Source organism: Vidua chalybeata, chromosome 1, assembly GCF_026979565.1.
Source record: "Vidua chalybeata isolate OUT-0048 chromosome 1, bVidCha1 merged haplotype, whole genome shotgun sequence".
Lineage (NCBI taxonomy): Eukaryota > Metazoa > Chordata > Aves > Passeriformes > Viduidae > Vidua > Vidua chalybeata.
In genome coordinates this window covers 9075608-9103201 of record NC_071530.1, presented here as the reverse complement: position 1 = coordinate 9103201, position 27594 = coordinate 9075608, and the positions used below count along the sequence as shown (strand labels likewise).

Sequence of the window (27594 nt, the reverse complement as noted above, 5' to 3'; positions counted from 1 at the left end):
CCTTTTTCTTTCTGGAATGATTATGAGGGCTGATGTCCAGGTCCTCAAATGTTTTTGTCCTCTGTCTGGTCAGTATTAAATCCATCGAGGTTTGTTGAAGATGGTTGGTTTCTGGATTTGACCCATCTTTAAAAAATATTTCTCTGACTATGTATCACAACTGTGTTATATTTTTAAGATGATTTATGTGAAGGTTTGCCACCTTCTGACTGGGCTGTTTGTACCAACTAAAATATCCCCATGAACATCCAAAAACTCCACTGCACATAGCAACTAAGCTCTAGTAGCTGTCAGACTGCAGTGAATTGAAGCACATTTCTGTTCATCTTTTATTAAATATGTGCATATGCAGCACATTTCTTTAAGGAAAATAAAAGATGACAATGTCTCCTTTTTGGATGCATTATATTTGCTCTTCAGCATTGAAGAGAGTATGGTAATTATAAAGCTGTTTAAGCGATTTTATTTTAAAATTATGAAGGTACTGAACTTGAGAAAACAAATGCAGTCGGTTATTTACTACTGACTACTTCTTTCATTCTTTCTGTATTTAATTTAAGTGGACTTTAGCTGGTTGCAAATAAAAATATTAAAGGACTAGCAATGCACACCATGATTTGTGTTCTTGCTGTCATGCAAATTCACAGAAAGAAGGAAACATATTAAAGAAATTTGATAAGACCAGGTGGTCTGAGTGAATAATTTCCCTTTCATTAACATATTCCCCTTATTAACTCTGTAATTAATTGTACATAGCTAAGGAAAGCTATGGAAATTGCATTTTGAGATGTATCAAAGCTGACTTTATGCTTCAGACTTCCATGCAATTTACTATTAATGAAGCAAGAGATGGAGGCCCCAAATCTATAATTATTACTTACTATTTGAATGACAAGCAAAGAATTTTATCAGCACAGTTTCAAATGAAAGGGGATTAGCAGCTAATGTTGAAATTGTTAATCTTTCTTATTAAAATAATTTTGACGAGAGTGTTTAGCCTAAAAGAGGTTTCTGGAACATCATTTACCATTAAAACAGCTATTTTCTGAGGCTCAGTATGAATTTGTCTAAGTTTGACAGCAGGGTGCAAATATTTTTTAAATGAATGAATATTTTATGGGAGCTAAGGCTGTTCATGTGTGAGCTGATGCCGAGCTGCTTGCTGTGTGCATATTCCTAGAATGTGTAGCAGGATGGTAGCTCAATATCCATCTCGCCAAAGTGAAGATGTCTACTGAGATAACAAGGGGAAAAAAGCTACAGCAGGAAAATCTGAGAGCTGAAATTGCACCCACGGCTGTGTCTGCAGACGAGTGATTAGCGGGTGGGAGCCCAGTCAGAATCAGGCCCGAGATCTTGGTGTTATATTTATGACACAGTGTTACTTCATGTTTATTTAGGCCTTCTTATACCTTTAAATACTGGTATATTTTTAGGGTTTGTATATTGGTTTTAGTATCATGTGCCTCGAGATGACTGTTCAGTGGTGGGTGCTTCATACCCACATGCATGCTTGTGTACAAATCCCATGAGCAGCAATGGTATCCCCTATAGGTATAGATAAACATTTGGGAGCAGAGATACAATATATACAATTTTTTCTGTGTTAATGGAAAACTGTTTAGCATTTTAAATTTTAAAACTTTTCCTTGCAATATTTGCAATTTTTGTCTCTTACAGCACTGTTTAAATGAAGCTGACAAGGCTGCTTGTGTTCCTTGGGATGAGGAAATTGCAAATATATAGTGACATAAATGGTGAAAAGCACAGCAGAGATAATTTATAAAATTTAATTTGCGGTGGTCTCGGCCACATCAGTACTGGAGAAGATGTATGTTAAAGAACCCTTTTAATCTGCCTGTGTCACATTACAGAGAAAAGCTAATGGAAAAGATGTCACATGTCTTTGCCAGTGACAAATTTTACCAGTAGAATAGATAGAAATCATTTCAATGCTTTAAGACATTATTTGCATGAGTAGATGGACTGTGCATAAAGTACCATCAACACAACAAACCCTCATGTATCTGCTCTAGTGTGAGATTACTCCAAGCTTTACCTCTGTGTGGAGCACGTGGAACTTCACTGGGCTCCCCTCAAAAACTGCAGGTTGCAGAACTAACCTTTTATCAGAAGTCCTATAAGTTCCTTGGAGCAGTCTTGCAGAGGGAGTATTGTTGCAGCAGGACACATCCTGAAGTGTGCATTCACTTCATTCATCAGACAATACCAAAGGAGTTTTAGCTTAAACATAGCAGTTGGTAAGCAGCATGCAGTAATGATACCAGAGAAGGACTTTCATTACAAAATCATGTTTTATATGCATTTTAATTATGTGTTAGGCCAAAGGCATCAAGGGTGCTTTTTAACCTGTAGGAATCATAACAAACTGTGCAGACCGTGGCATTAAGAGACGGTCACCATGCCAGTGTGGTAGGCTGTGGTGGACTTAAAAGATGGAATTTTTCAAGGATGAAGCTAATGCAGAATCCAAACCCAAAGCTTTTCTAAATGCAGGAGTATTTCTGATGCAGCTGTTTATCTACTGCTTTATCTGCTGCTGGGGAAGGCACCTGGAAGGGTTGGGTTTATTAACCACAGCAAGCTAAGATGCCCAGGATAGTGCTGGCTCACAGCAGAGGGGTGTCCTGCTGCTTCTCAGGTGTGTGTGTGTGTAATGCCTGCCTGAGAAAAGTGCTCTCTTCATTTTTCATTGCCACCCTTCACCTTTTGATGTCTTTGTTTGCATTGGACCAATTTGATTGAAAACATCATGATAGTGTCTAATTGCTGTAGCAAATGTACTAATGGTGCCTAATACACTACTTCTTCTGAAAGTCCATAAATGCCTTTGTTTCATTTGAAGTTCTGTTGTACCAAGAAAACTCTGTGGTGTCTGAGGGTATCCACTAGCATTTGACTTAGCATATGTGTGTCCTCATAACTGAATTTTGAGAAACTTTGTCCTTCAGGTAGGATTCTGGGGTCTGATAAAAGAAATTTTGATTAAAGTCACCAAGATCCTTTCAACTCACTTTAGTAACCAAAATAATAATAAGCTAATGCTTATTTACTACTTTTGATCAGTAGATTCAAAGTTCTTTTTAAAGGTTGCTATCATTATCCCATCTTTTTAGTCCAGGAAACTCAGGCACAGACAGGGAAGCATCTTGAACAAGACAAAACTTAAGGATGGAAACAGAGCCAGGAGTAGACTCCCATTCCCTGGTGTCCCTGTGCTGAGTTCTCACAACTCATCCTATTGCCTTTAACAGAAAAAGGATTGTATTGAAGCATAATACTTTTGCCCTTTAAAGTCACTCATTACTCTTTTTTCAGACATGAAAGTAGAAAGGAATTCTGGACTTGGGTTTGTCAGATTTATTCTGTCATTTTAGTTTTCACCTCATTATCTAAGAGCAAAATATCCCATATTTGGAGAGCTGACTGAAAGATATTAAATACATATTGAAAAACCTTGTGAAAACCAAAGTGAGGATGTGCAGTCTATAGTAAATAAATCTATGATGGAAAAGGATGCCTTCCACACATTTTTTGAGTCTCCTCTGAATTTATAACAGTTTTCTTCAAGAATATATGCCCAATCTGCTAAATCCCTAGCAATCATGAACATGAACCAAGTTTTAGGTTATTTTTCTTTCTGTTTAACAGTCATCCGTACTTCTACTGTCTACTCAAAGCTACTGCTGTCACCCCCTCAATGTATTCTTCTTGTTCAGAAGTTGAAGGGAAGGGTTCCAAGAAAAAGAAAAAGCATGCAAGGAAATGTTGCGTTATCAGTTATGACCAAAATTTGCTTCTTCCCATAGCATTTAGCTGTGTTCTGGTTTTTGTTTTTCTGAATTTCTTCCTTTGCAGTATAGTGTCTTCTTTCATCATTTCACATCTTTGTTGACCTCTACAGTCTGTTCTTGGCTTCTTCTTCTGTCCTCTTTCACATTGTTTTTCCCTTGTTCTTATTCTGCCCTCTGTCACTTCAAATATTTTCATCTGTGGATTAGACCAGTGTTCCTCAAACTTCTTTAAAGTGTTATTCTTTACTGGCTTCCATGGAAACCCAGGAGTCCCAGGAGCAGGCCGGATGTCTTCAGCTTATGCACTTCTAAAGCTTTTCTACCATCACTTCACAATCCCTTTTGAATTCTTTCATGAGAAAAATATTTGAGAATCACTGAGCTAGGCCAGCGTCAGTTGAAAATCCCATGGTGCATAGATAAAAGGTTACCTGAAAAATGGGACACTTCCTCCAGATTTGGGAGCTGGAGCTGGGTAGATGCCAGCTGCATCTTGCTCGCAGTCAGCATTGCTTATTCTCCTACTGCGTGTTGTTTCAACGTGGCTGTGAGTGTGACATGGATGGGGTAGGGCAGAAGTGTCTTCTCCCACAGTTGTCTCTTTTAAGTCCTGAAAGGGCTTCTGTGAAAAAGGAGTTTCTTCATTTCCTACTGTTATAAAATCTTAAAATCATTTAGGTTGGAAGAGACCTCCAATATCAAGTCCAACCCTTAAAAAATCAGTATTTCATTCAACTTGCTTTCTGAGCTGTCTTTTATAGTCAAGCTCTTTGGTTTTGCTATTGCACTGAGTTTGCTCTGCATCCATGGGACTGGCAGTTCACTGTGTTCCTTCTCTGTGTGCAACCATGGAACTTTCTAGGTAGTGGACATGGTTCCAAAATGGTCCTGAGTGCAAGGATGTCATTGAAAACCCCATCATTGAAAATGTTTTTGGAGTTCTAAGTGTCTGGTCTCTGTTACAGGAGATTTCTAAGGAAAGGGCTGGTTATTCAGTCTGTTCTTTCCCTGCTTTTTCTCTCAGGTAACCTGATGGCCACTTGTGCTTAGATGCATAGCCTTTCTCTAGGCTGTGGGTACAGCATGAATTGCAAGACTTCTCAGATTTCATATTGCATGTTTTCAATTTTCTACAACCTCTGTGTGTGTTTAGGTACAAACTCTCACAGTTCAATACCTTGCCCCACCACCCAAAAACCCCCCTAAACCCACACTGAAAAGCAGAGGGGTTTTCCTTTATGAGTTATTATTTTTTCCTGATGAAGCACTTCTGAGTAACAGTAAGTAAGTACTTATCCCTTTGCTTTAGCAGGGGTATTATGTATGTAAAAGAAATATTTTCCTGTCTGCCCTCAAGATGGCAAGTGCCTAACACAGTGATATTTTTCCAGACTATCTATAAATCACATCATGTTCTGTATCACTTGGATATACTTGGTCATGGTTGCCTGGGTTTTACTGGTCTCATTATCTCTGCAGAACTTGACCACGCTTGAAGCAAGGATTATTTTTAAACATGATGTTTTCAGAATTCTTTATTTATCTCTTGGTAATTTTTATATATATAGTAAAGGAAGATGACTATACAAGTGCTCTGAAAAGAAACACAGACTGTAATTCATTAAAATTGAAATTTGAAATTACAGTATCCAACAGGGAACCCAAATTTAGATGCTTAATTGAGTTAGCAGGGCTACGAGAAGAAGCCAGGGAATTTGGTTTTGTGTTTTCAGCCAGGTAATTAGCGTGCAGTAATATATTTTTAAAGTTTTCATTTCAGACACACAACAGACGTATAAATGAATCACAAATATGTCTTGGATTGTGGTATGGTGTTAAAATATTAGTAAAAAATGAAGTGAGAAGGGATGATCTGAAAAATTTATTTAATGTGTAAGAAGAAAATAGCAGTTTTTTGTGAGAATGGTGTTGGGTGTCAATATTTATCACAAAGAGTCAAAGGACTTGATTTGTATATTTTTGTTCAGTTTTCCAGCTAGTTTTTACATGCTTGTGCTTTTACGTTTTAACAAAGCTACCAGAAATGCTTCCCAAAATGTCTCAGTTGATGAATTCAGCTGACACTCTCCTTGGTGCCAGTTCCTGTACTGCAGAGCTGTCTTTAATGGGGGGGTTTGGGCAGAGTTTTTTCTTGTTTTGGATTTATTTTTGGTTTTAAGAAATGTCACAACATATCCTGTGCTATGAAATAGCAGTATTTGGCTAAGAGGTTTAGACCGTGATTTTTTGAAGTAATATTGTTCCTTTTTGTGAATGCTATTTATTATTTAAGATTTTTGTAGTGAAATCTACTATAAGAAGGACAGAAATTTTAGAAACTGCTTTTGGATGATTCATCTTTTACATATATATTATTTACCTTGGCATGTCTTTGCATAAACAGCATTCAGCATGTGCATAAATTTATCTACTCACCAGACACTTAAACCATGTACTTCTGAACAAAATCCCCAACCCAAAATCTGTACTAATTCCATCACAGTCAGAACATTTGGTATACTTGTAATTGCAAAAATGTTCTCAGATATGGATTCATTAAGGTGTCCTGACTTTTAGCCATGTCTATAAACATGATCATGGTGTAAAAAACAGCTGTCAAGAATATTCCTGCAAAAATTAGTGGCTTAGGAGCATATTCTGTGACCCTGGGAAATTAATTTCAATGTCTCTGCCCTTTCATTTCCCATCTGTGAAGCAGCAGTGATACTTGCCTCCCCTGCAGAAGTAACGTGAGCACTTTCAGACAGTTGGACAAGAAGGAGCTATAGAAATACAGGGATTGTAAGGGAGCAAATTATATTCCTTTTATGGCAATCATCTTCTCTTTTTTGTTGAGGTTTATTTAAAGCAAAGTAATTGCAGAGGTGAAAATTCAGAGGCATAATTTAGATTTCAAGAAAGGGGATAAGGAGGAGGAGATGAGGGTGGTTGTATTTTAAGACCTAGAAGACACCATTAAGTAGCTGATATTCCTTAAGAAGGGATTCCTTGTAGAGTGAATTTCTTTATCTTCTGCTATATTTAGAGAGCCAGGTAGAGTAAATATTTCACAATTAAGCATTCCAATTTTTTAAATGTTTAACTTCATAGCTGCATTTCTTTTTAAAAGTATACCTGCCTCCACCATTCCAGTTGAAGCAATTCTTAGCAGCACATGTATTTTCCAAGATTTCCTCCAGAGATGACAACCTGTGTCAGTCCAGACCAAGTGGTATCCATCCATTTCACTGGGGTTTCATTGAACACCTTTGGCAGCTGGGAGCTGTAAGAAAAGGGATTAGCAAGTGTTTGTGTGACACACACTGATCCCAGCACCTGCTGATTGGATTGAAGTAATCCTTTTACAAGTTACAAAACTCTATTATCAGAGCATTAGGAGAGGGAGAGATGGTGATGAACGCTGCATCAAGGGTGTATTAATTTAGGCAAACAGAACATCAGCTGCCATCTAACAGCCTTTCTTGCCAAAGTTGCACTCTGGTCCAGTCTGGTAGATAATGCCTTACACTTCTTGTGCAGAGATGATACTTCTCTAGCAAACCAGGGACAATAATTTAACATTATTTAAGATGGCATGCTGAAAGCACAACTGCTCTCTGTGTGCATGCTTCGGTGTCTACAATGAGATTTACATCTAAAAATATGAAACTGAAACTATGGAATGTCATTTTTATTGTTGGCTGGTATCACCATGGAAGTTAAATTATTTCTGAATAATACAACCTATTTGAAGCAATCTAGGGATATTATTCTCAACCACACTGAATAGTTGCTTTGTCAGTGAATTGCCTCCCTCTGGCTTTTTTTTCAAGTTTTCCTTCATCACCTACCATATTATGTATGATATTAGTAGTGTTTCATGCCAAATTACAAGTAGAGCTACATAGCATTTTTCAGTACCTAACTGAAAAGCTTCAAAACTATTTTTTTCACTGGTGTAATCATGTTCTGGGAAATACGAGAACTATTAGATCAAAACACATCATGGTAGTAATATGGCTGCAAATGGGGGAGGAAAAATAATTTCTCGGTGTCTTTTGCAAAGAGAAAATACAAATTCCCAAGTTTTTATTTCCCATATTTTTTCATTTGTGGTTACTGTAAGCAGGAGATCTGAGATGGCACAGGACAAGTTAGAAAAGAGAAAGGAGCCTTCAGCCTGAAATGACTGACTAATCAGGTGATGAAATCCTGGTTCCAGTAAAGTAGGGATGCAGAACACTCCCTGGAATTGAGAGCACGTGGGACTTTATAGCCAGATGGTAATTTACTGAGATTTCTTCCAGATACAAGTTCTGTGAGATACTGACAATAAGCTGCCACAACAGAATGTTTATTTTATATGTCTATATAAGCCAAATATAACTACCCCTATAAAGTCACACTTCTTTGCAGTTAATATTGAGAACTTGATATTTAAGATTAAAGCTGGTATTCCTGACATTTATGGATTGATGCTTCAGAGATGGAGCTGGTCTTGGTACCAGTTACAGGCTCTGCATTATTGGGGTTTGGTTGGATTAGAGCACCAGAAACAACTGTGGGACTTCCATGGAACAACTAACTATTGGCAAAAAATTATTTTCTTAACATGCTAGTTGATAGAAAGACTGAAATTGGTTGAGATAGTGCATACTCTATTTATTTAAGGTCTGCTTTGCTAGAAGAAAAGTAAGAAGGCATGGGCATAGTTTGGCTCTGCTCCCGTGTTTCAGAACCACTGAAAGTTTCTTCATGGAAACATGTGATGAACTCCCAGCCTTTTGTCTGTGCAAGGACACCGGGGCAGCTGAGGGAAAAAGACTGATCTTCTGTAAGCAAGACCCTAAAGTAACCTCAGTGTTACTATGAAACTGTGCTGGGAAGTGAGAAATGCTTAAAAAGTATAGAAAAAACGTTGTGGTGCTCTGCAGGATCTGAATATGGCTCGGAGTTGTGATAGTGACATTGATCTCAGCGGGCTTTATTTGATCAGTTCTGGAAAAGTTTGTGTGCACCAAAATAGAAGAATAAACGGATCATTTTGTAAAAATTATTTTTTACAAAGAAGAGCAGGGAGCAGAAACAGAGAAGAGAAATGAACTTTTTGTTACTATTCCCTGAGTCTAGACTTCAGCCCTAGAAAATAATGGAGCACATATTAAAAAAAGGAGTTGCTGATTATCTAGAGAGAGATTTTTTTCAAGGGCATAAAAGGAAAATAAATGTAAGGATGTCATTTAAGAGGATGGGAAAGGCTGGAGTCTTTCCTTTGTGTGTTTGCTAATCTCCTTCACCCTTTCCATTGGATAGCTGAACAATGAGTAAGAATATACATGATTTTCTAAAGAGCAAATCTTGCCTGGACAAACCTGATTACTTTTTATTTAAGTAACACTACAAAACCCAGTAGATGAAGTGAAAACAACAGATGTTATACATACTTTTAATAAAGTCATGACACTGTCTCATGAATAGTTAATTGAAAAGTTAATGCCAATTTTTTGGAGGACAATTATATGGATTGAAATGAGGCAAAAGGTTGATATGCAAAAAGTAATGATCGAAAGCTATGTCTAGGAGTGTCTGGCAGAGTACAGGAATTGCTCTTAGATCCAATTATATTTAACTTTTTAAATAATGATGTGGAAATCAGTGGAAGTGGCAATGACTTTCATCACAGTCTAAAGTTCTGCACAGATGTGATGACAGAGGAGTAATTCAAAAGTTTGAAAATGTTAAACCTGAAAACACATACAACAAAGAAATTATCTTTGAAGAAAAGAATCACAAGAAGCCATATCTATAATTTGCATAGATCCATTAATACATGATCTGTGAAGACACTGGAATATATACAAGCAGAAATTATGGAGAGCAGCAATATTCTGAGCAAACAGAATGGCTTGCTGAAAATAAGTAGCAAATTAAGTTTGAAATAGAAGAGCAATATTGTTGACATCCCTATGAAAAAAAGCTCAAATGAGAACTAGCGTTCCTTTTTAAAAATATTTGTATATTTCCAGGTATACAATGTATAGTTCAGAACAGTTAGAGTCCCAAGAAGTAGTAATGAACTGTGGTTTAGGCTTCTGCTTTAGATACAGAGCAGCCAAATGTTAGAAGGATTCTAGTGAAGTACAAGAAATAACATTATTTGAAGACCTGGAAGCGAGTAATCAGATAGGCTGTTTCTGTCTCTGAATTCTATAGCATTGTGAGTAATATGAGTGGGAACAGAGAAATTCACTGTGAAGCCACTAATGATAAGGTATTAAGCCAGAAAATGGAAGGACAAAACCATATGTGGTGTTGAAAGCAAATTGGATTTAGAAAAGTATTCCTCTTACATGTAGTCAATGCAACGTGTACTAAAGAACACAAAGAAGTTCAGAGTAGCAAGAATTCTGGGGCATCCTCGACCAGAACGATGCAACCCATGAGTTAGAAGGAACAAAGGCAAAAAAACACATTGTTTAAATTAACTGGCAAGAATACAAAACAATTTTTTTTCAAGTATAGTCTTTTTCTGCACAATTTACTATATAATAGCTAAGACAAATTCTCTCCTCTAGAATTTCCTCTCCTCCTTCTAAGGAACCCTGGGAAGCACAACAGCACTGCCTGGCCCTCTGCATCTCTGGGAAAAGCAGCAGTAGTTTGAAAGCAGTGGTTCCCACACTGTTGGGTGAACAGTGTGGGTTCGAGCAGTCACCATTTACAAGGATTAAGATAATTTCACATCCACATCTTCAGCTGACATTTCAAATTCGATTAGACCTGTCAACATCTGTCAATTTGAGAGCTGCACATATTTTCACTGAAAGATGCATCCTCAGTCATGAAAAGGGTTTCTACTCAAGTACTGTATTGGAAGTATGTTGTCAAAAATAATTGTGGCAACTGAACATCAGCTAATAAAATAGGCATTTTTAAAACAAATATCTTGACAGATGCAAACCATACTGTCTCAAGAAAGTATTGTGTCTCTTGACCCAAGTAAAAAGTGATAGGAGAAGAGAAAATGGCCTCAAGTTGTGCCAGGGAAGGTTTAGATTAGATATTAGGGAAAATTTCTTCACCAAAAGGGCTGTCAAGCACTGGAACAGGCTGCCCAGAGCAGTGGTGGGGTCACCACTATCTCTGGAGGTATTTAAAAGACATACAGATATGGTACTGAGGAAAATGGCTTAGTGGTGGACTTGGAAGTGCTGGGTTACCAGTTGGACTTGATGATCTGAGAGACTGTGATTCTATGGTTTAAAGATTGATTTAAAGATTGATCAGTCAATTAGAATTTAATAGTTATAGTTTTAACCTTATTTAGTCACAGAGTTTATGTTGGACACCCCTCTTGATAAAAGAGTAAAGAAAAAAATAAAGAAAACCAAAGTAGTTTAACACCATATCACAACATCAGCTGAGCACACAAGCTCTAACAAAGCCATGTTCTACCAAAGCCAAGCTGGGCCTATGCTCAGGCACATGAAATCTGTCTTAATATGTGCCACTGGCAGCGTCTCTTCAGCCCATTCATTGTCCCTGGGACAGCTTTTCATCCTCTTGCTGAAAGCTCCCTCTTTGCCTTGCAACTGGCAGGTCTCATACAGTAATAATGGATTTTATAATACATCCACTCTGTCCTCATTACATCAGCACATCCTCCTTATCCCCACAGCATGTTTGGTAGCAAGATTATCTCCTCTGTCTAAACAAGAGAAAGTAGGGACTGGGCTGCCAATTGTCCTCGCAGGTGAGGCCCTGGGGAAGGAAAAGTAAGGTTAATGGAATTTAAGGTGCATCAGAAGATCTGTGCAAGCAGATGGTGTTTGTTTAAATAATAGCATATACTTGGGATTACAGGACTTGCCTTGATGTGCCCATATTGGTGAGGCTAGACCTCTGCTTTTTTCAGCAGGCTTGAGGAGCATTGCAATAACAGTGGTGACAACCTCTATTTATTTTACCTGCTGCTCTGGGACAAGGACAATCATGTGCGTGTTTGACATGTTGGTAATGAATTTCTTTTGCACCAGTCAAACACTGCAGAATGTCTCATCAAAACATCCTAATTAAGGAGTGGATTTGAGTAGACATACAATCTCTAAAATATCAGAAGTTCCACTCAATTTAATGTACATCCAGCAGCTCCCAAGAGAGTCTTTCAAAATCACTAAGCTTCTGTTTAGCAAAGTGGGGATGAGCGTAGGGGCTCTGAAGGACTGTAAATGAAAGATTACTTAACTCTGAGGGAATTGTCTGGCTCCTGAATGTTTTAAAGCAAGCTTCCTTCTCAGTAGCTTTTAAAAATGTGTGTAAAGCAGATGCTCATATTGGGCAGAGCCTTCTATGGGTCCATTCAAATAGTCAAACACCTCTTCAAGGTCTGTCACCTGTAAATCTGATCCATGTGATGCAGGAATTGAAACCACACAAAAAAATGGTTGGTTAAAGTAAAGGTTTCAGTGTGTTTTCATTTGAAAATTCATGTATCTTTACACTCAAGATTACCTGAAAAAATAAGGTAAAAGTAATAACTTTTAAAGAACATTGAGTTATTTAAAAGTTCATGTGCAATAAAAGCAGTCAATTTACCTTAACAGTAAACTTTACCTTAACTGTGTCAGATTTGATAACTTAAAAAGGAAATTAAATTTCTTTTTAAAATACAATCCTTGAAATCATCAGAGAGACAAGCTGGAGTCAACAGAAAGTTCCTTACTACATTCAGTCCTGCCTTAGGAATCAAATGTTCATGGTCCTTTTCCTACAGCTTTGTGGACTTAGCAATATTTTGGAGAGATTCAGTGTTGGCAGATCTGTCTATCTGCATAAAATGTCCCTGAATTCTGTGGGACATTGGTGATGGGCATGTCAAAATGAATCAGATTATAAAACTGTGGTTTAAAATGGGAAGATGCTACAAGCTGGTCCTTGACTGCCTGATCTCTGCTGCATGCTAAACAGCTGCTCTGAAGCCAGCAGTCTTGGCTGGGTGGTATTGTAAGATTTTGCTCTTTTTTTCCTTTGCCTCATAAAAATTCTTGCATACCAGCAAGCCTCTGCTCTGGAGGGATTATCTTTTTTTTTTTTTTTTTTTTTTATTTCCTATGATTTCAGTATACATATCCAGGCACAGATTTGCTAGGAGAAAAGAACAGGATCTTTAGCCTCCCTCCTTTCCCTGGTAGCAACAGCCTTTTGACAAGGACAAACAAATTATTAGAGGATGGTTTTCTCCTGTTAACTTGCAAGTTAATGCTGGGAATGTGTTACCAGACCCACACCCTGACACACACCGGGGCCACGCCGCTCTCCCAGCTCCACGTCTGTCAGGTCACAGCTCTGTCCACTGCAATGCTTCTTCCTTCAGTATAGAAAAGAAGCAATCACACAGTAGGTGTTTTGATTGTATCTAGGCCACCACTATTTTTTACCTCCTTTAGAAACCTTTCTTCTGATGCAATATCTTTCTGTGTCATTAAAGACATCCCTTCTAGAAGCGTCGCTTCTTGAATTGGTTTTTCAGTACCAGGTTTGATTTACAAACCTTGTGTAAAGATAGCCCAACAAACCCTGTACCAAACAAAGCTGTGTGTCAGGGGCTCTTTTGTCATGAAAAAAACTGTTCTAGCTGCAACAGGGAGCTGTATCCTGCCCTGCCAGCCAGGTGGGAAGCACAGTGGCACAACAGATTTGCAGAGCTCCTGTTTGGCAGAGGACAAGCTGCAAGCTTTTTGCACCTTCTGTTAAACCTGTAGACAGGGCACGAGTGCCTTTCTTCTTTAAAGCACATTTGGGAAGAGCAATTCGACATCACAGAGATTGTCTATGGAAAGGGTTTTCTAAGCAATTAAAGTGCTTTTTATACTTTGCAGTGAATACTTTCTGGGAGCTTTTTCTAGACAAGGTTTGCTACAGATTGGGCTGTATTAGTGAAGGTTTCAGCAATAACCACTGTGACTGATGTTTGGGCCAGAAGCTTTGCTACTGACCCCAGCCCTGAACCTGTCTCTTGAACAGTCTGTCCTTTTTAAATCTGTTTAGGAATGTTAATTTCAACCTACCTAGTAAAGGCAGTACTGAGTTTAATTTGCAAATATGAACAGGTGTAATGTGAAAGGGTTCTATTGCTTGTTGTAGAAGATGGCAGGCTCTGCAAGGTGATGAGCCTGTATAAGTAGGCTTAAAGTACCAGGTGATCACTTTCTTAATTTTCATGCTAAAGGACAGGGAAGATTTCTGGGTTTTCCCACTCTTCCTCCTTTTTGCTCTCCTCCCCTCACATACTTGGATTATCTTCTGATCCATGGGGTGAAGGAAAAGGGTTTTGGTTCACTTTTCTCAAATCTTTGGCACTGAATTCCTATCCACTGCTGGACTGGAGCTCTAGCCTTGGGAGACCTGTGAAAGCTTAAGATCAGCACCAAGATTCTTGGATGGCCCATCATTCCTGCCACAGACAGTTTTCTTTGGTGATGCTTTTCCCAATACTGTTAACTGAATGCAATGTACAATCTATAACAACACATATTAATATTAATTAACAACATCTTTTCAGTTCAAGGCCCTCTCTGTGCCTGTTCATCTGCTAGATGAGTTTCTGATGACCCAGTGCTTAAGCCACAACAGTACAGCCTAGCAATTTTTAAATTATTTTCGACATTTCTATCACTGTTGTGACATGCATATATGCTTGAACTTTGGTTGTAAAATCCTTTATTTTGACAGAAGTTGTTTGTAGTAATTTTTGTCAATGGAACTTTTTTTTTTTTTTTTTTTGTTTGGGCTTATGTTTTCTAAGTACTGAAGAAGAAATAATTTCCTCCTAAAGCTTAGTGACTAGATGTTTCATTCATTTCCTCTCTGTTAGCAATGGTACATTTTATCATTCTCATTTTTTATAGCACAAATAAGCTTGGAGTTAACTCCATTAAGTAAATAAATGAACCTTAAAACTGAGCCTCTTTTTTCCCCGAAGCTCAGGATTCCCATGCTTTGAGAAACATCCTTTAAGCTTAGCTTTCAGCCTAGCTAAGTTATTGCTTAATGTAGTACTCTTTTAATTCCAGTCCTACATGGAAGATCACCTGAAAAACAAGAATCGTCTGGAGAAGGAGTGGGAAGCTCTGTGTGCGTACCAGGCTGAGCCCAACGACAGCAGCGTGGCACAGCAGGAGGAGAATGCCCAGAAGAACCGCTCCCGGGCTGTGGTGCCATGTATGTACACTTCCCTTTGATCACGCCATTCTAAGCTCTTGGCACACTCCCCAGTGTTCTTTGCACAGGGGTGTGAAAGCTGCAGAAGGCAGGTGGAGTGGAGTGGAGTGGTTTCTGTGTGTACTGGAAAGCTGTGGCTATGACTGTGGGCTGGGTGCATGTCCTGTTGTCTTATCAGACCCTGTTTATCTCCTTGTGAGTCACATATATGTTACAAAAAGGCACAACTGTGCCACATAACACTGCTGCTGCAGCTGTACTGTCTCACCAAATTCCATAGCCAGAGTGATTGTCAGTGCTGGAATATACTGTCTGTACAAGAGTGGCATCAGTAGCTATTCAGTAGAAGTTCCTTCTTCTAACCAAGACAAGTTGGTCTCTTGTCCATCCAGCAGTAATACCAGCAGTCTATAGGCAGAGCTAGATAATCTGTTTATCAGATACTCAGCTGTACTGAAGGAGCCCCTTTAGGCTTCAGTGGATAAGTTTGCAAACTGGCTTCTCTCTGCAAGGCTTCTCTAAACACACAAAAATAAAAATAATCATTAAAGAAAAGGAATGGATGTTTATATTCCTAGAATCTGATCTTTCCTGTAAGCAGCCGCCTTTTGAGCTTGAAATAAAAGTAATATATTTTTGCTGTGCAAACATATATATATCTCATAGATTACATTGGTAATGTATGGACACATATTTCATTAAGCAAGCAATGAAACAAAAATGAAACTGAGAATATATGCACGGTCCACAGCAACCAAAATGCTCTCAATCAGCATGCCCACAATCCAGCTGGATAGCTTGGCAAACATATTTATAGCTGGTTTAATTTTTAAGGTGCCCTGAAAACATTAATTTTCCCTAAGAGAGTCTTGAGTAAGTAGTATTCCTCCTTTAGAAATAGGGAAATGAGAGGTAACACTTTAAGTAAATGTCATAACCAGATTTAGAGTGAAGATTCTCTGGAAGGACATGGTAATTTAATTGAGCCCATCAGTCCCTGCATATTTGCTTCAGCAGAGTTTGTCTCTTTTGTTTATGTAGTGGTTCTTTCTGCAATACTTTTCTACTCAGGAGAGGATTACAGCAACTTAGCAGTATTAATTCTCCTGAGTAAATTCAGTGCTGGTCAAAAGCCTTTTGGGGCAACAGCAGCAGTTTGCTGACTTCCATGTGTTTTAGGATCAGGCTTGTTGAGAAGTTCTAAAGAATTCGCCATGAAAATTAAAGTAGTGCAAGCCTTCTGTGCCCTTTTACATCCTGAAAAGAACCAGCACTTAACTGACATGATAGGCAGTGAAAATTTTCCATGAAAATATGTATTGATCCAAGTTAATCTTCCTGCTTAAAGTCTTCTATCAATATGGACTTACAGTCAGACCATCTTAAGATATTTCAAGCTCCTGCTCATAAATTAAGCTAGACTGGTTTTGGTTGCTGCCACAGAGACAGCATGGGAGCTACAGATGTTGCCAGAAATTAGTGCTGGTTATTTGACTGATGTAGAAACTGTGTCTTCATGATACAATGAGCTATAAGATAGAAACCTTCAGACTAGACCTTTCTACCTCTGAATCCAGAAGTATCATGGCTGTGACAGTGCTAAAGAGCAGAGATTTTTAGCTTGGGTGTCATAGAATCATTTGGGTTGGGAAAGATGTCTGAGATCATCATGTTCAGTCACCATGGCAAGTCACCACTAAACCACATCTCTGAATACCACATGTACCTGTCTTTTAGATACACTCAGGGATGGTGACAGGTAGTCTGTCTCTTTTCATCACATTGAACCTCTGGATGTATCAGCCAGCACTGACCAGCCTTTGTTTCTCTGCCATTGCTTCTTCCATGGCTTATTGTTATGCCTGTTTTTCCCATATCTGGGTCTAGACTGAATCAGTGCTGCCTGAAGGTGATTTGGTGAAGATATTTAGACATGGATAGGGTGACTGCAATTTATCTGAAGTTTTAACTGTAACTATTTTAGTACATTTAAAAGGATAAAATGATACATTTGCTTTGTTTCTTCAGTGTGGAAACTTCTATTACAAATATTAGTGCACTGAGAATTTTCTTTTTTGACTGAATTGCACAAAATTATCTGCCTTCACTTTCTGAAGTTGCTGTGCACTGGTAAACAGCAGTTATGTTATGTATGTTTAAACTGCTTACTACTTTGTTGATGGGTGGAAAGTATGGCATAGGGTTTAAACAATATTAAATTTTGATAAGGTGATGGTTATTTTAGACTCTAAGATTAGACTGAGATGAGAAGGCCCAGTGTGCCTACTATCTTTTAAAGTGTGCTAGATATTAAAACTATAGCAAAAAAAGCCACAGATTTGGTTCATCATGTATGAAGAAGCAAACCTGCTATGCTTTTGATATTCTACAGAGCTGTTGTGCTACATTCAGTGTATTCTCAGAGTAATGCCTTGTTAGTGTTTCCTTACCCCTTTCATATTCATAATCACCTTGACAAGGTAGAACAAGATTTCCAATTCACATAGAAGATTTCCTCTTAGAAAGGCTTCAAAGAAGCTTTAATATGTTGTGTTTACTTTGTGTGTTTCTTTCTGAACCAGTCTTGAAGTAATACAATTTTTTTTACTGATTATATAACTGATCTAATTATTATCACAATTTTTTTATCATAACTTACTCTTGTACCTAATTTTTCTATTTTCTATACAAACAGCTTTTAAAATACTTGATAGCAGAACACCTTGGTCCTGCCCTTAACTACTTACTAGTTTAAAAAATACTAACAACTCAAGTTACCTGGACCTTCTAGATTAACAAAACTGTATCCTTTTATCCAATCAAGAAGCAGATTGCTGTAATTTAGGGCACACGGTGTTTATATTTAGTGCTATAATTTAGTGATGCCTATTTTGTTTATGAATAGATGAGCAGCTCAAAAAAGCTTTCCATTTTTTTTTCTCTTTTTGCATTTCTGAAAAACAAACCCATCTCAACAGAGTCAATGCTGTATGTTTTTATTCATGTACACCATGAATATATACAGGTATTTTAAACATTTGGCAAACAACTTTTTGCAGTGAACATCTATCAAAAACTATCCACCACAGTCATGTCCATGGGTCGTGGTATATATTTAAGCAACCTGCTTATCTCTGTATTGCCTTTCCTCTAAAGGAGAGCAAAGCATTTAGGGGCAGAATATGCACCCAGATCTGTCTTGTTTGCTTTAAGAGCACAGCCTGGGGTTGTGCACCAGAGATGGGAACACCTGAGCAGAGGGTGGTGTGCATTATCCATATTATGGATGCATGTGCAAATAGTGCTCTGAAATGAATGAACTCGAGCACTTCAGAGCAAAGAAAAGTTCTATTTCCTGCAGATCATCTAAAGGCAAAATAATCATAATCAGCAGATTATGATTCTTCATAATCTTCAGACTGCACCACTTTCATTTCTCAGTAGATCTTCACTTTCTTAATTCAGTGGAGTCCTGTGTAGTGCTTTGTATGAAAAAAAACCCACAAAAATCAGTCTAAATCTAAAAGAAAATTATGATCCAGGCAGGATGTGCCTGGTTGATTGCCTTCTTCTCTGATGCCTGGATTCACAGAACCTAAATTTGCCCATATTCCATTTTTTTCAACCTTATGTTTATTGCTTCTGTTCCTTCAGAAGTATCTGATTAAAAGGAAACAAAAGACAGAGGGAAAATGTGAGTCTTACTTTTACAAACATCCAATCTCCATCTAACAACAAAAATGATCTTTGTTAAGTTGCAGGGACACTGAGAGAGAAGTAAAAGATTGAGATGACATACTACTGTAGTATTGGTCAATAATCATTAATAATAATTATTCACATAAAAATTCAAGTAGTAATGACATTTTATGTTTGACTAAGTCATTTAAGCACAGGAATCCAGTGTTGTTTGAGATGCCTAAAGTACTCAAGTACCCAGGCAGAACTGGTAGGTATAATACCAGCCCTGTGGGAGACTTGTGACCCTCCTGCCTGCTAGCCCAAGTGTCTTTAGGACTCTCAAAAATCAGTAGAAACCTACACTGAGGCATTGAAACCAAGTTTTCTGGGCATGAGTCTGTGAGACTGTAGATCAGGATGCCTGAATTTTAGTGTCTCCTTGTAGCTGCCTCCATGTGAGCCTGGTGTCAAAGCCCCTGATACAGCCAGTGAGGAGCCAGTCAGTGCAGTGACATCAGGAGAGCTGTGCCAGATGTTGGTGTTTGGTTTATAGTGAAATGAAGAGCTTTAGGATGGCACTGTGTATCCTGTGTGAGCTTCAGATGCTGGTCTAATAGGGTAAAAGTCTTGGGGTCTTGTGTCCTATCTGTTTTCCTTGTTCAATGTCTCATTTACCCTACAGTTTCTCAAACAGTCCATGTTCATGTTTAGCCACCTAACTCAAGCTCCATTAACCACCCCACATGAAGATATCTATGTGTAGACACCAAAACATAGCCTTTGCAGTCTATAAATTAAGATTTATATACTGCAAACTCATGTGTGTTTGCTTGTATCATGTCCTTGATGCTCTATCCTCTAGATTTTATGATTTATATTTTACATGTATATGAAATCCAACATTGTGCTGTGTTTCTCTGGAGCTACAGGTTAATATTAACCTTCTTATTTAGGAAGCCTCTCTCTGTCACATGTATCCATCTATATGTTTTGCTTTTCTTTCAGTTGTCACTTGGCTGGAGCAATAGCAAATGCAAAGCAGCTCAGCATTCAGCAGCAGCTATTGTAGATACTTAAAATGATGACGAGTTGTAGCTTGGCCAGATTGCAGTAGCTAGGAACAGCATTTGTCTTTTCTCTCACTTCCTTATTACCTCTCCTCTCCTCTCCTCTCCTCTCCTCTCCTCTCCTCTCCTCTCCTCTCCTCTCCTCTCCTCTCCTCTCCTCTCCTCTCCTCTCCTCTCCTCTCCTCTCCTCTCCTCTCCTCTCCTCTCCTCTCCTCTCTCCTCTCCTCTCCTCTCCTCTCCTCTCCTCTCCTCTCCTCTCCTCTCCTCTCCTCTCCTCTCCTCTCCTCTCCTCTCCTCTCCTCTCCTCTCCTCTCCTCTCCTCTCCTCTCCTCTCCTCTCCTCTCCTCTCCTCTCCTCTCCTCTCCTCTCCTCTCCTCTCCTCTCCTCTCCTCTCCTCTCCTCTCCTCTCCTCTCCTCTCCTCCATTCATCCTTCTGTCTCATTATTTAGATTGATCTTCTGTATCTTCCTTTTCTGACATGCTTCCTTACTTGTATTTCCTGCTTTTCCTGTTTCTCACATAATCAATATTCAGTTTGCCAAAAAAAAAAAAAAAAGTGCTGTACATTCGGCATTTTCCCCATAGCTGCTCATTGTTAACATAACAATCTAGTGTCCATTGTATTCTTTTGGTTTTTTTTTTCTTTTCTTCTTCCCCTGCCTATTTCAGAAGAGCTATTATGCTAGTTCCTAGAAGCTTTGAGGTGATAACAGGCATAGACAAGCACAATCTGTTCATTGTCAATATGAATGTTTGATGCTGCAACTGAAGCACACATGGGTGCAAACTCTTGAAATATACAGAAAAAAACATGTACAACCTTTTTTGTACACTACTTTTTTCTAAGAGCAAACACAAAGTCTCACCACCTTTTCACTACCAAAGCCTTAGCATGTCTAGCCCTCTGATAAACCCTCCAAGACTGCAAGATAATGACATGGCACACTAAATCAGAGGGTCTGGAGAAAACACTATGTTTTGGAAAAAAAAGATCCCTAAGTTACTGATCTCACATCTGACTCTTATTGGAGGGTCACCTTGACATCTGTTTGCTAAGTACTGATGAATCACTGTCTGCTTTCTCTCCTTCATCCTCTGAAAACATTTCACACATTTCCTTTGGTGATTATTTCAAACACTTTCGCTATTCAATGAACAGGACTTATTCTGAGTGCTTGCTTAGCTTAAGGTATCTGAGAGACCACATTTACTGCATGTAACCTGTGTGCCTCCTGCAAAGCCAGAAGGTTTCAGAGCTGCAATTCTTCAAGCACTCTATGACATTGCTCCTTTCAAAGCCTCCTTTAAAAATATTGGGTAGCCCAAGATCTCAGGTGTCAAAAGTTCTTATTTATATTTTGGATTTTTTTGTGCAGTGGTGCCAAAGTGGGATGGAAATGAATAATGTTCATGAGCATGTTCCCTGTCTTGTCTTCTTCATCCTCAAACCTCAGTAGGGAAAGTAATTTTATGTGAATAGTAAAGAATATCTCTTCAGTAATTTGACATGACTTGTTCATCACTAATCTTATTCCAGGAGAAGATTGCTGACACTGTTGGGTGAGATTGAGTGACTATAAACAACACTCTTACAAACATCCCTTTGTCTTGCTCATCTATTGAACTGCCATGGCATTACTGTTGAATAAAGCTAAGCAGAGCCCAAACTCTCTGTCTCTACCTTCCTGTATGCTCCTTAGAATGTTTAATAATTCATTTATTATTCCTCATTATTAAAATAATGATTGGTACTTAACAGCCAACTTGGAATCCTGGTGTTGAGTGGTGTCTCAGGCCACTAGACAATGTGCTCTTATTTTGTCTGTTTGAAAAATCAGTGGAAAGATCCTCGATCCTCTCAAAACATCAGTATCTGTGTTCAGCTAGAGAAGGGTTACAGAAAGGGCTGCTCCACAACTTCTTTCTGCCATATACAGGATAGGTTTCCTGAGAAGTATAAATTGTGCTGGTTATATATCAGGTACAAGTTGTTTGGGATTCATATGTAGACTTAGACATCTCTAAAATTATCTGAGTGTGGTCTGGGCTTTCTTTCTTCAGTCAGTGGAAAGAAATGGCATTTCTTGAACACAATTTGGCCTGTTTGTGACAGCTAAAACAGGATGAAATCATTCATCACATAGAAACCTTTCTTTTCTCATAACAGAAAGTGAGTCTGGATGATTGGAAGAGATGCAGATATCTGCATTGTCCCTGCCTGAGTACAGACAAATAAAACCCATCCATTATACGTGTTCTGATGTAGAAATAATTATAAAAAAAAAAAAAAAGGACTAGAGTGTGGGGTGTACCAGCTTTAAATATAATTGAGCTAGCACCAGTAAAACTGCAAGTTAAAAAGTGATAATTGTGATGATGGGCAAACAACAGGAGTGAGTCTCCTATGTCCAGAACTGCTGTTTTCTTTACTGGTGTCTGAAGTGTAAGATGTCCATGTGTGCTCCAGTTGTACTTTAAGTGAAATTGTTGGCATTTTCTCTCTCCCATGATCATCTCCAAGCCATATTGTCTCCCCATGTCACTAGTGGAACACTACACAGCAATGGTCTTTGACCAGGACAGATTATCTTACTGTCCAGCTCTCAGCTGTACTCCCATGTCCCTGCTGTTCCTATTTTAGAGGAGCCAGGTGGACAACGTCCCATCAGCTTCCCTCTTCCATGACCCTGCAAGCACAGGAATGTTTGTTATAATACTGGGGGGTTTTAGTGATATGTCTAGTTTAAATCTTAAACTCCCTGAACAGAGGAGATTCTCTTTTCCTATGAGAGGTTGTAGCACATCACAGTGCATCTCATGAAGACAGGCTTTGTAATGCCAAGCCTCTGCAATATCCCATTGTTTCATTCCTGAGTCAGGCTGTGATGCTGTGGCTGTATCAACCCTATGGCTAGGCTGGGAGTCAGAAGGAAATATCCTTTCTGATATTTTCCTGTCTTGAAAAGCACATTAATCGGACTTTGAATTGTCTAACATAAAATGTGTAGAATACTGGTATAGAAACTTTCTTCTCTTGTTTTCTCCTTTGCAGATGACCATTCCAGGATATGTCTGAAAGGTGAAAGTAGCCATGACAATTCAGACTACATCAATGCCAGTCCAATTGTAAGTATGGTAACCTATGAGAAGTATTCCAAATAGTTGATCCTTGCCATTCCTTGTTGTCAAAATAGGGTCACTCCAGGCACCTCACTGCTAATCTCAGGTTGTGAGCACCTCACAACGCTGGTGCTTCACCCTGTCCTTTCAAATTGAAGAGAAATATATATGCATGCAATCCTTGACATTTATTTACTAAGAAAAAGTCACTAGATAATCCTCGTTCTACCTTGTAATACTGTCAGTTTTTCTGTACTTGATATTAGATATTATTAACTTACAGATTATAAAATTCAATGCTTTATTTAGTGGAGCTTTTCCTTCTCCTGAGAGGTAAAAATAGCTTGTACTTTTTTGCATTGTCCTACTAGCTACAGTAAGAGGAATGGTTTCTGTAGGCATGGAGAGCTGAGCTCCACAGAGTTCTGAGCTTTTTCTGCATTAGGAAGTGACATTTCCTCTTACCTTTCTTATTCTGTTGACCTAGTGATGCACAGTCTGGTGGTTCTGTAGCTCTCCTACAGAAGAGCTGCTCTTCTTCTCTGAGCTTGCTGTTTTGAAAGCAAGAACAGGATCCCCTAGCCCCTGAGTATTCATTCCAACTGCAAAGTAGGTCAGTCCAAGTTTTGTGTCCAGATATTCCAGTGTTGCCCAGCTGCCATTTCCCATGACTATGTGAGCTGAATGTGAATCCTTTTCTTGTCCATGAAAGGGAGAAAAGGTCTCTATTTGCAGACACTAAACAGGTACAGTAATGCCAGTGGCATTGCCCTGTCATAGCATCTCAATGGAAGTGTCAGGATATCCCAGTGAAGGGGGGAAAAGGCACTGTGTCCTTGACCTTGTGGGACTGCTGGTATTGCAGTCACTTTTTCTCACAGTTCTTACGCACATTAATTAGGCACCAAAAAGTTATTATAGGGCAACTGTGAGAAAGAACTTAGGATGGAGAATAAGATCTCACTGCAGTGGGCTGTATTTGCCATTATGGGCTCATTTTCCTGGGGAGTATCACTCCCCCAGTTAAATGACTTTGTGTGGGCAAGGCAGCTGACAATTTGCAACAGCATGAAATTACAGGCTGCTTCCTTCCAATGTTGTTGATAATACTTTTTTTCTTAAAAAAACTCCAGCAGCTACATAAAAAGTGTTCCCTGATCTTTGTTTCAGCAGAGTTCAAAGCTTCATTTCCTTCAACACATAAAAGTGCTTTATTCCAAGAGTTAAAAAACACACAGAAGCCAAAAAACACCTTTGGGATGTTTTTGTCTTTGGCTTAGGGTAGAGGGGAAACCAAAGCACCTGCATGTTGAGGGATTGCCAGTTTCCATTTCAGAGGACAAGGGTAGATAGGCAGAGATTTGAGTTTTTAGACTGCTTTTAGGTATGTGTCTGACTAGACCAAGCTGTGTCTGGCACCAGGATCAGGGGATCACAGGTCATGTTCCAAGGAATGTGCATCCTGCTTGTAAAATCATACACAGAGGTCCAACTCCAGGGCTTCAGTGCTCTGTTTGTTTCTTCAGGACCCAGCTGGTGAGTTATGTTTGGTCAAGCCTTCATCTGATAGTAGAAACTGAGAGGTTTTGTGGGAAGGACAGGAGTGGGAGGTGATAACTGGAAGTGAGATACTGTATTCTTGTACAAGCTTGGTTGTAATTCACATGGCAACAACGTGGTATCAAAGTGGAATTGCAGCATCTGTAGACATCTGCTAAGTGGCATTCAGTGTTGACAGCAGTACAACTGCTGGGTTTTTACTGGACTTCTGCAACCTGCCCAAAAGTCTGTGTAGACACAGCTTAACTAGTTTTAGTACACAATTTTGGCTGGAGAAGGGGGTAAATTCCTGCATGTGTGTGTGTGTCTGTTGTAATTGTAGTTTTGGACTATATTGTAACTGTTTCTTTAATTACACTGAAGAGTAAAGTATTAGATTAAATCATGTTGTAAGTGAAGAAACAGGACTAGGATATCCCACTGACAAAACTGGGAAGAGGTTTGCTTTATCAGGATTCCCAAAGCTCATGCAAGCACAGGGTCCCTGCTGCCACAGCTTTAACTCTTGTGTTTTTACAAAGGGCTGTAATTGTGCCTTTCCATCCAGCTCTTAATAAGGATCTTTCTGCAGGGTTAGAACATATTTCTTTTTCTGTTGTTTTCCCAGACTTAAGAGTTCTGTTCAATACAACAAGTCACACTGATGAACCAAAAATTCTTATGGCTGTCTTTGTATCTCTTACAGAAATACTTCTATGCCCAGAAATAAGTGGGTTCACAAGTGTTTCATTAGATTGGGATTAGTGCCCAATAACTTGCACAGCCAAGAAAAACTGCCAAGAAAAAATTTCAAGTTCCTCTTCTTCATGGTAGGATAGAGACCCTACTGTGAGGAGAGAATTCCCCAGCTGACATTTGTGTAGACCTGTTATTCCAAGGAAAGAGATGGTCCAGTTAGTTACATGAGTTTGCTCCACTTAGCCACTAGTCATTTTGCTATTTTGAAAGCAATAGATCAAAATGTGTTTCCTGGAGGTGATGCAGTATGGGGCTGATAGGATAAAATCCCTGCTTTGCAAGCCCATGGTCTGGAAGGATTCCCTGCAAACTGCTGAATTTTGAGCCAAATTAAATATCCTCAGATTAGTGTAAACATATTTGTTAATGTGGTGTAGTTTTTGTATAATGAGGTCGAATATAGAAGTGGCAGAGATACTCAGTCTGTGTTCTCCCCACTTCAAATGCCTACTGCAATACTGAACTGGGCACTTGATTCTGCAGTATTTGCTGTGTTTATACAGATATTGAAGCCTAAGTTGGACATATGTGCTATTTCTACTGCTGTTTACTTGAGATCTTTCCTGGTAGCAGGCACACATTTAGTGAGTGCCCGTGAAAGCACACAGTGGATGTGGAGTATCAGTAGAACTGCTTTCACTCACTCTTGCAAAAATCCTACCATTTCTTTCCTTCAGACTGTTTCAACTTAAATGACCTCAGTAATTATCCTGTCAATACAGTGATGCTCCTGGTGCATTTCTCCTTGCAGTGCCTGGGTGAGGAGTGAGCACTGTTGTGAGATGGGCATTGATAGCACAGGATCAGTATGGGATGAACTGACTGGAAGAGGCTTTTTCCTCCCTGTGTGTGGGAGCTGTCTGGTGCAGGAAGAGTGTAAAATAAAGTAATTCTATTTGAGCTTCATAGAGGGAGGCTGCCAGTCCTGTACATGTTGCTGGGTATCTCCAGCTTCTGGGTCAGTGGTCCAGTCTCCAGCTGGGGCTCACTCAACCTTCACTGAAGTCTAAATGAGTGCAGCAGCACACCGTAAAAAAATCCCTGTGCTAGACAATGAGCTGGCCACCTGCCCACATGTTTCTTCCTTTTAAAAAATGCTGCCTCTCCTCAATACCTCAATACTTCACAGCAGGATGTGAAAACTGAGGTTATATTGGTGGCCTCAGAGCAGCTAGGAATGGGTGAAGAGAATCTGGAAAGATTTAGTCCAACTTCTTCCCATATATCTTTTATTTAGCTGTAGAATGAGGCCAGGCAAAATGAGTCCTTAGGATAAATTTGCAGGGTAAAAGTGAGGTAGAAATCTGTTTCCCTCCTCTCTGAAATAACATAAAGTACTATGATAATAACTCTGGTATAGGCAGCTGAATGAAAGGCTTGCAATTACAGCACAAGGAGACCCTGACTGTGCAGAATAAAACTGTGATAATTACTTCTGTCATATTTGTACTTAGTCCTCATTAAATTTCAGGAAAATCATCCAGTAGTAAATAATGTGCAATCTTTGCTTTTAAATCAGAGGTCATGAAAGTAAATGGGAAATTCTGTTTTTCCTCATAGGGTGTCTGAGAGAGAAAAATCCCATCAACTACATTTAAAAACTCAGTTTGCTTATTATTGAAGACACCAGACTGAGGAATGTCATTAGCATGACAGTTTGTTCAAATACAGCATACAAATTTCATCAGCAAGAATAGACTCTGAAATTCATAATGGCATAGGCAACCAGATTTGCTTCTTTCATTCCATTAGGGGCTTAAAAGGAAGGATTAAAAAAATTGTTTTAAATTTTAATTCAAACATGAAGATGAGGACTAGTCTACCTTTTTAATTTTAATGCTGAGATGAACGATTACAAAGTTCATCTGCATTTGCTGGATATGCTTTCTTTTGCAAAAACAAATACACTTCTTTAAAGACTGTCTATACTGTGTGTAATAAACATATGCACGGTAGTAGATTTTCTTGGTGTTGTAAACACATTAAGTCTGGAAACCACACAGAAGCTTGAATCCATACAAATTTTTAAGGTGTTAATCAGATTTCAAATTCCTTTCTGTTATATCTGGTCTACACTGGATTTCATTCTGATCTCATAATTCAGAGGCTTTAAAGGAAGCTAAATATGGTGTGACTGAGGCCACATCTCACCCTGTGGAAATTAAAGATCTGACAAGCTGAAAGGGAAAGGAATTCATCAGTATTATCATTTACATAAAATTTCAAAATGGTCATTGATGCCTATTGACACTTTTACTTCAGTTTGCAGTTCTACAAGTCTGCTTAACAAGAATCTACATGTACCACTCTCAAGGATTTACTCCCACAATTTATTGATTTTTCTGTATTTCATCAGCATTATCAGTGAAATCATGCAGCAGCACAATCTCTAT

At 38.8% G+C, this 27594-nt stretch overlaps 1 protein-coding gene across 1 annotated transcript in view; it reads left to right on the top strand.

Moving 5' to 3' along the window:
- PTPRN2 (protein tyrosine phosphatase receptor type N2) overlaps nucleotides 1–27594 on the top strand; it is a 636316-nt gene that overhangs the window by 558634 nt on the left and 50088 nt on the right. The window contains exons 15-16 of the mRNA XM_053934893.1: nucleotides 14888–15035; nucleotides 22836–22909. Coding sequence (XP_053790868.1) covers nucleotides 14888–15035; nucleotides 22836–22909 — 222 coding nt within the window. The remainder of the gene's footprint in view (nucleotides 1–14887; nucleotides 15036–22835; nucleotides 22910–27594) is intronic.